The sequence below is a fragment of the Chaetodon trifascialis genome, chromosome 8 (assembly GCF_039877785.1).
Source record: "Chaetodon trifascialis isolate fChaTrf1 chromosome 8, fChaTrf1.hap1, whole genome shotgun sequence".
NCBI lineage: Eukaryota > Metazoa > Chordata > Actinopteri > Chaetodontiformes > Chaetodontidae > Chaetodon > Chaetodon trifascialis.
In genome coordinates this window covers 75,575-88,897 of record NC_092063.1, presented here as the reverse complement: position 1 = coordinate 88,897, position 13,323 = coordinate 75,575, and the positions used below count along the sequence as shown (strand labels likewise).

Sequence of the window (13,323 nt, the reverse complement as noted above, 5' to 3'; positions counted from 1 at the left end):
CACTTTACATTGGGACATGGCACACATAAAAACACCTTTTCTAGCCTCTGAAAGTTTTACAAATATAAAACCTTCATGGATTAGAAATACATAACACAGTAATAAGTGAGTTTGTTTGCAGTTGGATCCATCCTGTCAGCAGTTTTACAGACATCTCTTTTGTAACTGAGGGCTACAGCGAAAATGATTTAGTTCCAGCACCGTGAGTGATCACTGGGCAAAGAGTCATCAAGAATGAGTGGAGGCCCAGAATCACATCTATTAATTAATTTCTTAATACATCTATTAATTCATCCTGTTAGCATCTCTCAACAGGTAGTAAAATATTCGCCACACTTTAAACAGTTTCATTTCTCACAGTAAACACTTTGCACTCTTAAAACATTTTCAGCACTCATAGTTTTACAGTGTTCGGTGGACTGCAGTTGAATTACTCTCAACCTGACCAATCAGGTTGCAGCTTTTCTTCTCAGGTAGCCAGCATAGTCACACCTGGTTGTTGGTCTTACAGACAACCCAGGTACGCTGGTGTGAGCCAGCCAGCCGACGCTGGCCACAGGACATCACCACCAAAATAAGAGCCCATTCAGAATATACATGTACTGGTGCTTTAAAAGTCAGGTGCTTCCTGCTGTGATCAATGCCTCTGTGTGTAAAGCATTTCAAGTGAGTCTGACTGTCCACAGGCTGGATGTCTTAATGTTTCAAACTTTTGAAAATGAAAGACAGAAACATTCATGTGTCACTTTGTTTGCTTTCCTCACGTACCAAAAAAATGCACCAATCTGTGACCCTGAACCCAAAGTATGAACTGAAGCCAGGATTGAGTGTACATCAGTTCTAATGCATTACCTGTCTCTGTTTCCTTTTCTGTCACCATGACAATAATGATGATTGGTTTTTATTGGTCCAGTTTTTGAATGTCTGAGGTTCACCTGAATGCACCACTCAGACACATCAACAAACAATAAAAATGGTGGAAGTCTCATACAGTCATCATGGCAACACCTCCTGCTGAGGACTTCCTGTCAGAACCACAAGCTCTTGATTTTCACAATAAAAGCCCATTAAATAGACTTACTTTGAGATGACTCTACACACAATGTGTCAGTGTGTGTGTGTGTGTGTGTGTGTGTGTGTGTGTGTGTGTGTGCGTGTCTATGTGTGTGTATGGGAAGGGATCATGTTATCTTCATGAATAGATGTCATCAGCCTCAGGACAGGGATTGGTCAGCATCTACCTGAGAAGAGAGAATAAAAACACAAGTGCGGGTTAGTGCCTTGCTCACGTAGAGTTTCACTGTGATGACGTGTTGGGTAGGTAACATATTGATAAAAGCTGTTCAAAGATTTCTTGAGATTACATGATTGAAATCACCTAATATTAAATTTGGAGCCTCAAGAGAACTGCTCTCTGTCACTTTAAAAATGTGTCGGCAGCTGATTTGGTTTCAGGTAAAAAACAACAAAGAGTATGTGGGGGAGCTCCCTCTGGGTCAAATGGCCTCACTGACACAGACTCTCTCAATAGCTCCAGCTCGGGAGGCACAGCTGCTCACATACAGGCACATTATCACACCTTTCGTGGTTCATGTACAAGTGCTCCTTTGTCTGGTGATTTCTGTGTCACTTCACTGTTCTGATCCAACCGGAGAGGAGCCCCAAAGCTACTGATATCCAAAGTCGAATTAGCCATAAGACAGGCATCCCTGTAGTTGGGTAAATGGATGACATTTCCTTGTAGCTTGACAATCTTGTTCCTCAAAGACTGAACATTCGCCAGAGTTACTGAAGGCGGAGGAGAAGGATTTTTCTGCCATTTCCTCCTGATGCACTAACACATATATTTGTGTACTTGATTGTTTGGGTATACTACTAACTTGGGGCAAAATTCACAAAACATCCATGTCTGAACAAACTCATAAAAGCAAGTTTCAGGATATAAAGGACCTGGATCAGACAAATTTTTAAAACATGCTTAAGAAGCAAATGAAACAAAGGTTCAACAGTAGCACCTTCTACCATGCTGATTAGATCAAGTGTGGTTAGGTCATTGTGGTTGAGGACACACTGAGGTTCAGATGATGAACAACAGAATGTGAGACATGAAGAGTTCAGACCGTGTGGAGGTTTCCTGAACCAAAAGACTCTGGAATGAAAAGCGCTGAAGAAGGTCTCAGACTGCTTTCAGGACTGTGGATTCTGCAGGGTGTGTGAGCAGAGCTGTCTGAATCCCTCTGTGGCCAGCCTGCTTTAATCTGGTTTAGCTGGTTTCACTCTGATGACATTAATGCTCAGTTGCAGACGGCCTGTCCCTTTAATAGTTCTGATTATTAATTAAAAGACACACACACACACACTGCTGCATTTCCTGACAACAGCTGCATGATGCCAGTATGTGGTAGAAAAAGGGGGACCTCAGGGGAGTGTAGTTAGTCCAACTTTATTTTCCATCATGAGAAATGATATATTTGTACATGTACATGTACAAATATATGTAAATGTATATGTAAATGTTCCAGATGACAGATTAATAATGGAGAGGACACATTAGATATGTAGTTAGTAAATACGAAAAAGTGATAAATGTCAGGAGATGCCTGACAGGATTGGTCTGAGGAGCTGGCTTTGTGTCACTGAATCACTTTATGTTCATGTTTTATGTTTATTTTATTTATGTAGCTTTAGTAAGATCACGATTAGATTATGGAAATATTGTGTTTGGCGCTTCAGACCTGGATACCATGTAAGCTCTGGCTCTAAGATTATGTTTAGGAGCAGTTAGAACTTCGCCAGTGTGTGCAGTCCAAGCTGAAGCAGGTGATATGCTGTTATGGCTATGTTGGAAGCAACCAATGGCCGACTTCTGGATCAAGGGAGTATGGAGTATGGAGACAGTCATCCTGCAAAAAGGGAGCTCCAGATGTGCTGGGAGGACAGAACACATACAGAGAGTTTTGGATGGACAGCAGATCAAGTCGCTAAAGATATGGGAGTAAATGATGAGTTTGGGGCTGCTGCAGTGTGGCCAGTTAGACCTGTTTAGATATTAGAAAACCCTTGTTTTGGTCTAGAATTACTCAGAATTAAGCTCAGTAATAAGGATGAGCGTTTAACCAGGGAATACTATAGTTACAGGGACCATAAATATAAAGACTGCGCTCAGATGTTTACAGATGGATCAATGGATCCTCAAATGAAGACAGCAGGATCTGCAGCTGCTGTGCTGAGTCACCAGGTGGGTTTTAACAAGAGAACATCAGACTGTTTGAATGCATATACTGTTGAATTAAAAGCTGTTCTAATAGGCTTCGAATGGAGTGAACAGGTTAACTGCAGGAATATATTATGTTGTGATTCTGTGTCGGCCCTCGCAAGGATCCAGATCAGGATCTGCTGTATGAAATCTGAGTGCTGACTATCACACAGGAAATATATACATGAGACACAAGAAATGATGACACAGTCAGGGAAGACAGGATGGAGGGAAGACAATGTTAAAAGTATTTTAGACTGTCCGGACAATGAGCAAGGGAGGAAATGGACATTTGGTTTACAACTTAGGACAACTGGACTGGAGAGACAGCTCTAGAAGGATGCAAGCGTGTCTCTGCGTTAAATGGATAAAGATAGAGAATACAACTTGAAGGTGGCAGTAATGCAACATCATGGATGCCAGCTAAAGAAGAGGAAGAAGAGGATGAGGAGGTGTTTTACAGTTTTTATGTTGAATATTACTAAGAGGTTAACTTTCACTGTTCACTGCAGAACAATACTTTAATAATTACTCCAGCACTGATCACTGCTATATGGCCTTTTATAGTAAAAACACTACATTTTCAATCATAAACTCATAAAGTATCAGGTATCTGTAAAACTATACATGATTTTAAGTGAGCGAGTTCAGTAGTAAGACAGCAGTTTGCGCAAAATGTACCCTTTATTTTATTTATTATATTTGATTTATTATGAAAACATAACTTGTTTCTAGATATTATCTATTATAAATCTGTTACCTATTTATTTCATAGATTAAATAAATATTAAATTTAGGAAATGCAGGAAATATCAGCATATTTTCTGGTTAAAGACGCTCTTCCCCCCTACAACGACCCCCATCTCTAATATCTGAGACAAGTCATGTGAGCTGTTTCTTCTGACGAGCTCTACTTGTCTGAGATCTGATTGGCTGACAGGCTATATGAATCAAACAGGATATTGGAAATCAATGGATGTGTTAACCTTGTCTGTCCTCTGTTCAGTCTCAGGCTTACTCTCCACTCCAATGTTATAGTAATAATGTGGTTGAAGGAACTATTCCCTCGGGGGCAAGGCAGTGTGTTCACACTGAGGACGCATTGATGAAAAAGAAGAACAAGAGGAAGAAGAAATCTTAACTGTGAGCTCCTCTCAGGTTGATAACACAGTTTCTTTTATTCTACAGGGAATTGAACTCTCACCCTGTAGTGTTACTGCCTTGCTCCTGAGCACATAGCAGCTCAGCTGTTAGCATCAACATGAATATTTAACAAGCAGCTGAAATATTCAGTAGCTCCTCCAGAAATATCTGCAGCAGCTTCTAGATGTCAGGAATCATCTCCATCCTGTTCATCACACTCACTAGCTCCACCCATTGACCATATAAAGATAACAACTCCATCCCCCGTGTCACCACACCACACTCACCACATTGAGTAGAAAAAAAAGACACAATATGTGGTCATTTGTTGTATTTCTGTGTTTTCTGTGGAGTCATGTGGGGCTTGTTTGTTCGTTTGTCCTGTTTTGGCAGAGTTTGGGCGTGCGACGGTGAGCAGCAGAGGACTCATTGCCAGATTATTTCCGCCACTCAGTGGTATAGTCGGCTATCACTAGTGTTACTAGAAAGACTAACCAAATTAGGTTGTTAGCTAGATTTTGCCTTGCTCTTTTTCACCTGTGTCCTTTTTTTCTTGCCTCCTCAGAGGATCACCTCACCGCCCAACCTCACTATGCCACCAGCCTCAAGTCTGCAGCTACTACCACTGTGCTTTCACCAGGGCCTCAACTACCACATATCATCCCGCCCTGCAAATATTCATCCACCAGAACACCGATCGCAGCTACGCACTACAGATCCACTCACCTCCCCTGGACCCCATGCCTCCCCTGCTGCTCACAGAAAACTCAAACTCAAACTCAATGCCTCAATGCCTCAATGCCTGGGACTCAGAACTGAAGAAGTCTCGTGGATGAGAGGCAAAACATCTTCTTGAATGACAAGCAAGTCCAGTGGCCTTTGAAAAGCACTTGGAACACGCCAATTAAGTTCTGAGGACGTAAGCAGCATCATTGGCTGTAGCAGTGATATATAGACCTCCAATATAAAAGGCACATCTGAAAAACTGGTGACAGTACACCCCCAACTGCAAACAAGCTCAGTTATGGCTGTTAGCTGTAATGGATTACACTATGACATCGCTGCAGCAAATTGAGTTAAACCACTGGAGGTCAGTGAAGACAAGATGTTTGGGGGCTGACTGATGTCTCAGGACACGACTTACTTTATTGATCCCAATTTGGCAAATTCTTTTGTTGCAGCAGCAGGTACACATAAACATAAAATATATACAATAAAGAAAGACATCACATAGATGTCTGGAAAAGCAATGTCTGGCCACTGTGTTGGGTTATTGGTCTACTTCGATGGGGGAAGGTGTGAGGATCCGCTAGATCTGTCTGCTCCCTGTTTTCCTTTTGCCCTAGTGTTATGTGTCTGTCTGTCAGTCTCAGCTGGGTGTTTCCATGCACCCAGCTGACTCCACCTCTCAGGCAGCACACCTGGAGCACATGAGCTTGATGAGGGCTCAGTATTTAAGGAAGAGGCTGAGCTAGAGTGGTTGCCGGATCATCCTGATCTCTCCCATGAGTTATCCAGAACCGAGCCCAGTGAGTAGTCTTTGCCTAGTTGCAATCTCTGTTTTTTGCTGGTGTTTTTTTTCCCTTACCTCACCTGTGCTTTGTCTGTTCGCAGTGCCTACCAGCCACATTCAGCCTTTGCCCAGCCTCAGCCTCCCACGTGGGGAAATCGTTTGTTCCACTCTTTGAGTGCACCTTTTTTTTTTCTCATTCTCACTCCTTATGAGTGTGTTTTTTGTTATCTTTATTGTTAATAAATTTGGTTTGTTTTTCCTACTCTCGTCTCCTGGTCTGTACATTGAGTCCAGTAACTGCTAAATTTGGGCCCTCAAGATCAAGATCGCTTTTATTGTCATTGAACATGGACATGTCAACGAAATTAGCATTGCAACCCCCATGTAGAAGAAAGATTATAAAATAAGATAAAATAAACTCACAAGCATAAAAAGTCAGCATTCAAAACGTATATACAATATACATAAAATGCAATGAAAATATACCAAAAATGTAATAAAAATCTACATAAAATGCAGTGAAATAGACTGAAATTAAGTGGCGATAAAGTAAGTACAGTGTGTGTACTTAAATGTTAAGTACACAGAAGGTGCAGGTGAAGGTGGTCAAAGTGCAGTGTGCAGAAGGAAGTGTCCTCACAGTCTCTCCCTCAATAGGTGGGAGTGACTGTGTCAGGGTGTAATGGCTCTGACAGCTCTGGGGAAGAAGCTGTCCCTCAGTCTTTCCTGATGGAAGCGGTACAAACAGTCTGTGGCCCGGGTGGCTGGGGTCTGTGGCGATGGATCTTGCCCTCTTCTCGACCCGGCCTGTATATATAGAGCCCACGATACCTTATGCAGTTTTTACCACCTGTGCCAGTTGTTTCCTCTCCTGTGCCGTGCAGCTGCCATACCACACTGTCACACTGAGGCAGAGGATACTCTCGATCGTGGCCCTGTAAAAGTTCATGTGCAGCCGAGAGGAAAGTCCAGCCTGTTTCAGTTTCCTGAGGAAGAAAAGCCTTTGTTGTGCCTTCTTTACCAGGCGGGAGGTGTTCATGGACCAGGAGAGGTCAGATGTGATGTGGAGGCCCAGGAAGTTGATGTTCTCCACACGCTCCACCACGTCTCCATCCATGAGGAGGGGGGTGTGATCCGTCTTCCTGGACCTCCTAAAGTCCACAATGACCCCCTTGGTCTTCCCTGTGTTCAGAACCAGGTTGTTGGCTGAACACCACTGGGTGAGCTGGTAAATCTCCTCTCTGTAGTGGGTCTCGTTGTTGTCTGAGATGAAACCCACTACTGTAGTGTCATCCGTGAACTTCACGACTGTGTTCATGGGGTGGATGGCAGCACAGTCATGTGTGAACAGGGTGAAGAGAGCTGGACTGAGCACACAGCCCTGTGGCGTGCCCGTGCTGAGGACCAGAGGGGATGATGTTGTGTTCCCTATTCTCACCACCTGAGGCCTGTTGGTGAGAAAGTCTTTAATCCAGTGGCACAGTGACGCAGGCAGACCCACCGTGTGCAGCTCAACAAATAGCATCCTGACATAGGTGTTGTGCTGCTGCAGATGGGTCAGGGCTGTGTGCAGGGTGATGGAGACAGCATCCTCTGTAGACCAATTCCCTCTGTAGGCAAACTGAAGGCTGTCTAGGTCCGAGGGGATGATGTCTCTGATGTACCTGAGAAGAATCCGCTCAAAGCACTTCATGATTACCGGGGTTAGTGCAACAGGCCGGTAATCATTCAGGCAGGTGGAAGACGTCTTCTTAGGCACCGGTATGATGGTGGAGGACTTGAGGCACTCAGGAACCATGGACAGCTGCAGGGACAGATTGAAAATGTCCAGGAACACTCCTGCTAGCTGGTCAGCGCATGTTCTCAGAGTCTGGCCTGACACCTTATCTGGTCCTGTAGCTTTGGGGGGGTGTTGATCCTCCTCAGGGTGGATGTCACCTGGTGCTGCTGCAGGACGAGGGGCTGGTGCTGCTCCTCCAGCCGAGGTAGATGTGTAGCTTCTCTGCTGCCTGATGTGTCAAAGCGGGCAAAGAAGCTGTTTAAGGTGTCAGGCAGGGTGGAGTCATGGCTGGTGAGCTGGGTGTTGGACTTGTAGTCCGTCATGGTTCTGATGCCTCTCCACATGTTCCGGGGGTTGTTGTTATTGAAGTGGTCTTCAATTTTCTGTTTATACCGGAGCTTGGCCTGCTTAATTCCTTTCTTCAGCTCTGCACGAGCCCTACTATAAGCCAGCCTATCTCCAGATCTGTAGGCGGTATCCCGCGCTTTCAGCAGGGACTGTACCGTGCCATCCAGCCATGGTTTCTGGTTGGGAACACTGTGATGGTCTTAACAGGGAGGACAGCATCAGTGCAGAACTGAACGTAGGACAATACAGATGATGTATACTCCTCCAGGTCTGCCCCTTCACTGAACACACTCCAGTCTGTGTGCTCAAAGCAGTCCTGAAGTGCAGAGGAGGCCTCCTCAGTCCATACCTGTACTGTCCTGGTGGTCGGCTTTGTTCTGCAGGCCAGAGGCTTGTAGGCAGGAATCAGTTCCACTGAAATGTGGTCTGACATGCCCAGGTGTGAAGCTGCTGCAGCCTTTTAAGCAGCAGGGATGTTACAGTAGACCTGATCCAAAATGTTATTGTCTCTGGTAGGAAAGTCTATGTACTTGTGGAATTAGGGAAACACCACCTTCAGTTCAACATGATTAAAGTCTCCCACCACAATCACAGCCACTTCTGGGTTGTCATTTATCTGACTGCTGATTAGGCATTACAGCTCCTCTAATGCTAGCTTAGCATTAGCCCGCGGTGGGATGTAGGTGGCCACAATAACAATGGACGAGAGTTCTCTAACCAGCTTCGGTCGGCATTTCAGGTATTCCAAATCAGGAGAGCAGAATGTGCCGACAGTGTGTGTAGCTGTACACCAGGCATTATGTACGTACAGCTCCAAACCTCCGCCTCTGCTCTTACCCGAAGCTGCAGACCTGTCCGCCCGGTACAGAGAGCGCCCTGCTAGCTAGACAATCCTTAGACGTACCTCGTCGATTTTGTTGGCGAGAGACCTGGTGTTGTTGGCGAGAGACCTGGCGTTCGTTTTGTTTGTACTTCATTCATGCTAGCTCTCCATCAGTGAGAACAGCCACCAATATCATTTAACTATTTAGCACACTGACAGTGAATGTTCATGGGCCTAATAAGAGTTCATTCATAATTCATATTTGTTGTCATCTAAAAGGAATTTACACTGTTACCAAAATGAAGAATAATCATCCTCTGGGACTACTAATACATTCTTCAGCAGTGGGTGAGTGCAACTTTTTTTTTTTTTTTTTTTTGGACTCCTTTCCTTTACAGAACTCCAAGGAGAACTGGAGTTCTGGATTCTAAACCAGATCCTTGTGTTTTCTTCGTATAACAAAACCTTCAATTAATCTCAACTTACTGTGGTTTCTCTGACCATGTGAAAGAGCAATTCTTTCCCGCCAATGTGGGCGTGGCACTTGATCACATGATGCCAGTCTATACAAGCAGCTCTGTGAGGCTGTACTTTAAGCTTAAAGCAACATCAGGATGTTGTGTATACCAGTGTTTACTGTAGTGTTTCATTACCTGTAATTTGTTGTATTGCTGCCCTGTTACTGCGATCTATCAGGTTCAATTTTTGTCTCTCCGTTTTGTTTCTCATTTAAAGATTTTTGAGACAATCTGGCAGCCTGTGCGACAGCCTGCAAGACAGCAAAACAGTAACACAGAAACCATCAGAATAGGCAACACAGAAACTCAACATCACAGAGGACCAAAAAGAGGACCAAAAGAGGAGAAGAAACTGTATTCAGACCTTGAAGCTTCTCTTCCTCTTCTGCACGTTCTGTTCAGGGTGGAAAATGATAACATAAACCTTCGGTACGTAGAGCATCCCAAGAGAGACAAATGCACTGAGTGACATGGAGACAGTCAGAGTGGCTGTCTGGATAAACATCTGTAGAGACAGAAAGAGACAGAGAACCCTCTAAAGTACCAATAGAACTTATCAATATTTCCAACGCAGTTTGTCCTCCTAAGCTTGTGACCACACTAACTACTCAAAGGATCTCTAGAATTTCCTCAATAACAATTTGGACCTCCTCAAGGACTACTAGAACCTCCTAAAGGGCCACAAGATCCAACTACAGGTCCCCAAGATGAGGAGTGAAACAGTTTTTCAGTTGATCCTCTTCAGATGACCTCCTTTCAAACTTGTGAGTGGTTATAATGGATGAACAAGCATCTTAATGAGTTCTGAGGTTATTCTGTTGAAGAAAAGGAAACTTAGTTTCTGTATTTGTGTTGTTCATGTTGGATCTTCTGAATTCCATAACTCAGAAATTGTCACTTTATTATGAAAAGTAACAGGCAGAAATGTCAGCAGGTGAAAAGTACATTCAATAAAATCACCTGCAGGTAATAGCTGAATTCACAATGTCTTTGTTTCAGTCCACTTCAGTCTTAAAGTCCACTTCATAAACACACAAACACTGGAGAGTAAATCTCTATTTTACATTGTGTATTTTCTCTCAAGTATATTGTGACCATTATACACCACCATTCCAAGACTGATTCCTCCTGTAACCTGTCAATACACCTGGTTCTGACCCTGCTCCAGTTTCTGATCTCAACTCACACATTAAAAGTGTGTAAATTTCTTGGATCGATAAAACAGACTTATGATCAATTTTACCTTGATATAGAAATAATGTTATATTACGTGTTTCCCGTCTTCAGTCCCTCCCGCCATTGCTGTGATCTGGTCTTCCAAAAAGTTTGCTTTTCTCATTTGGTCCATGGCTGTTCCTGAAATAATCCTAATTTGTGCTGGTGTTATATATGAGATCGCGAGGCAGGTGCAGGTGTAATTGAAGTTGATTTGAGATTTATGGGTCACAGTAAGTTACAAATGCGATTCTTAGAAGCTGCTTGAGCAAAGATTTTTTATACTCAGCATCTTTGAGGAATCATACCTAAGCTGCTGCAAATGATCTTAAAATGAAGTATAAGTCAAAGAACATTTCCATAAACCCCGAAGAGGAGAAACAGGCAGACACAAATCTGAAGATGATGAGATTTCTATTTTTTCATTTTGCTTCTGATTAATCTTTTTCTTTTTCTTTGTCTCTTTTCTGCTTTCAGATGAATCTGTTGGATGTGTTTCTGTCTGATGCTGCTGTTTTGCTTCATGTTATTTCTGTCTTTTATTGTCTCTTCCCATTTATTTGTTGAAGCTCTCTCTAACTTTGGTTTGAACAAAGTTATTATTCTGTAATTGTGTTGGTCTATAATCTGTGTAATCCAGCTGTTCCACTTTGAGTCTAATTCTGATGTGGCTGATGGCTGATCTCTCAGATGCATTAAAGACTCGTCCCTCGCTGAACTCACACTGAACGCACAGACGCGAAAAGCAGCTTTGGTTTTGATGCTGTCTGTCTCACAGCCTCCACCTGATCCTGTGTCACATCACAGTTTATTTGTTTCCCTTCAGAGAAACCAGAACTCTGCTGGACTGATTCCATCATGTTCACTGTGGAGGTGTGAATGAGGCTGCATGTCCCTCTGAACAAACAGCTCATCTGAGCCAACATGTTACCACTGAATCACTTTTATCCCACACCAGGGAAATTAGAATCCACATTTCACTGTCAAACTGACACCGACCTGTCTCACCCTCCGCCTGGTTCTATGTCTGTTTGTCTGTCTCTCTCCTCACCCATTTGTCTTCTAACCCGTGATGCAGTTTTATCAGATGAACAGATTTACGTCTTTTGTGCTGTTCAGGTGTTTCGCTGCGAACAGACTCCCTCCTGAGTCTTTGCTGTTAACATGGACGTGAATCATTTCCACGTGAAAACTGTGTTTTAAAGGTCAGTCGTCTCCTTGTCCTATAATGTCTGTCTGCAACAGGTGGCGCCTCGGTGGGGAACCCTCTTTCGGTTTTCCCTTTCTGATCACATTAACCAGCGAAGCACTTTTATACATTAAACAATTCACTTATCAAACTCTTCACTGTTCTTCATTCAGCCAGAAAGTTTTGCAAACTGTGGTCCCATCAATCCATCTTGGAAATATCTGCTCTCCGGCCAATAAGCTGGATCAACTGCTGCTTGTAGATCTGCTCCCCCATGCTTCACCAAAGCCTGGCTTGGTGAACACATCCCAGACACAGCAGAACATCTGCCAGGTTTCCAGCTCCTCTGAATGGATCATGTAACAGAGCTTTCAGGGAAAATGAGGAGCGGTGGAATGTGCTTCTACACAAACGAAGTTTACACGACTGGCCTTACTAACATCAATATCTCTTTTTACCAATAAACTTATGTTTTGTCAACAGATCACATAGATTCAGTACATTTTGTGACATGTAGTCTATCCCAGCTCCTACCTTCTCACTGGACTGGGCAGTGCCAAAGAAGATAGGTACAAAGGCAAGCCAGATGATGCAGGTGGTGTACATGGTGAAACCGATCGGCTTTGCTTCGTTAAATGTCTCTGGAACACCACGACTCTTCACTGCGTACACTGTACATGTTACCTAGCAACAAGAATGATACAGATTACGTGGTAACAGAATCAATACAAGTTACCTAGAAACAAAAATAGTCCAGCCTTTTAGAATAACTAGAACTTGTTCTCTGTCAAAGATCAATGTGACATCAATAGGGAGGTTTAAACAAATCAAGAGCAGGAATAACCTGCTCGATCTGAAATCATTTTTCATGAGAGCTGCTCTTCAACATCAGATGATCATTAATGGATCAATGAAGTATCAATAAAGAATCAATGTGTTACCATGAGTATAATGCTGTAGCTGAGGCAGCAGATGATTGACAGGTCAGACATGTCGCACTTCAGGATGCCTCGGGCCAGGTCAGGGTTTGGGGGACGGAGCTCCTCGTAGTCAATGATGGTGTGAGGAGGAACAACGGCGAACCATATAAACACACCCAGAACCTAACACATATACAGAAAGATAAACGTGAATCACGCAACAAGCTGCTGAAACAGATACAGGAAATGGTCTGACACCTGTGCTCTCACCTGGACAGAGATGAGGATGAAGGTGATGATGAGCTGGGAGGTGGGGCTGATGAATTTTGGTGGTGTTACAGACCTCTTGCCTTGCTCAAAGATGCGGTAGATGCGGTTGGTTTTGGTCAACATGGCAGAATAGGTGATGGCCATGCCGAGGCCTAACAGGAGACGTCGGAATGCACAGGCCACCAAACCTGGCTCTGTGATCATCAGGAAGGTGATCAGGTAGATCAAGAAGATACCTGCAGAGAGAAAGAGACACACATGTGATGTCATCTTCACTGCTACTTATGATCAAGTAACTTGTATCAGCTAAGAATAAATAGTTTTAACCAACTAAGTCATTTGAATCTC

The 13,323-nt window shown here is 43.5% G+C and overlaps 1 protein-coding gene across 2 annotated transcripts in view; it reads right to left on the bottom strand.

Annotated features, from left to right (window-relative positions):
• LOC139334936 (metabotropic glutamate receptor 8-like) overlaps positions 1-13,323 on the bottom strand; it is a 33,835-nt gene continuing 20,512 nt past the window's right edge. Inside the window, exons 10-15 of one of the 2 annotated variants that reach the window (XM_070968220.1) lie at positions 12,976-13,211; positions 12,727-12,888; positions 12,320-12,469; positions 9,746-9,886; positions 9,517-9,632; positions 1-1,241 (exon numbers count right to left, since the gene is read on the bottom strand). In XM_070968220.1, the coding sequence (XP_070824321.1) occupies positions 9,543-9,632; positions 9,746-9,886; positions 12,320-12,469; positions 12,727-12,888; positions 12,976-13,211 (779 nt within the window). In that variant the 3' untranslated portion in view covers positions 1-1,241; positions 9,517-9,542. The remainder of the gene's footprint in view (positions 1,242-9,516; positions 9,633-9,745; positions 9,887-12,319; positions 12,470-12,726; positions 12,889-12,975; positions 13,212-13,323) is intronic. The other variant, XM_070968221.1, reaches the window with a different exon arrangement.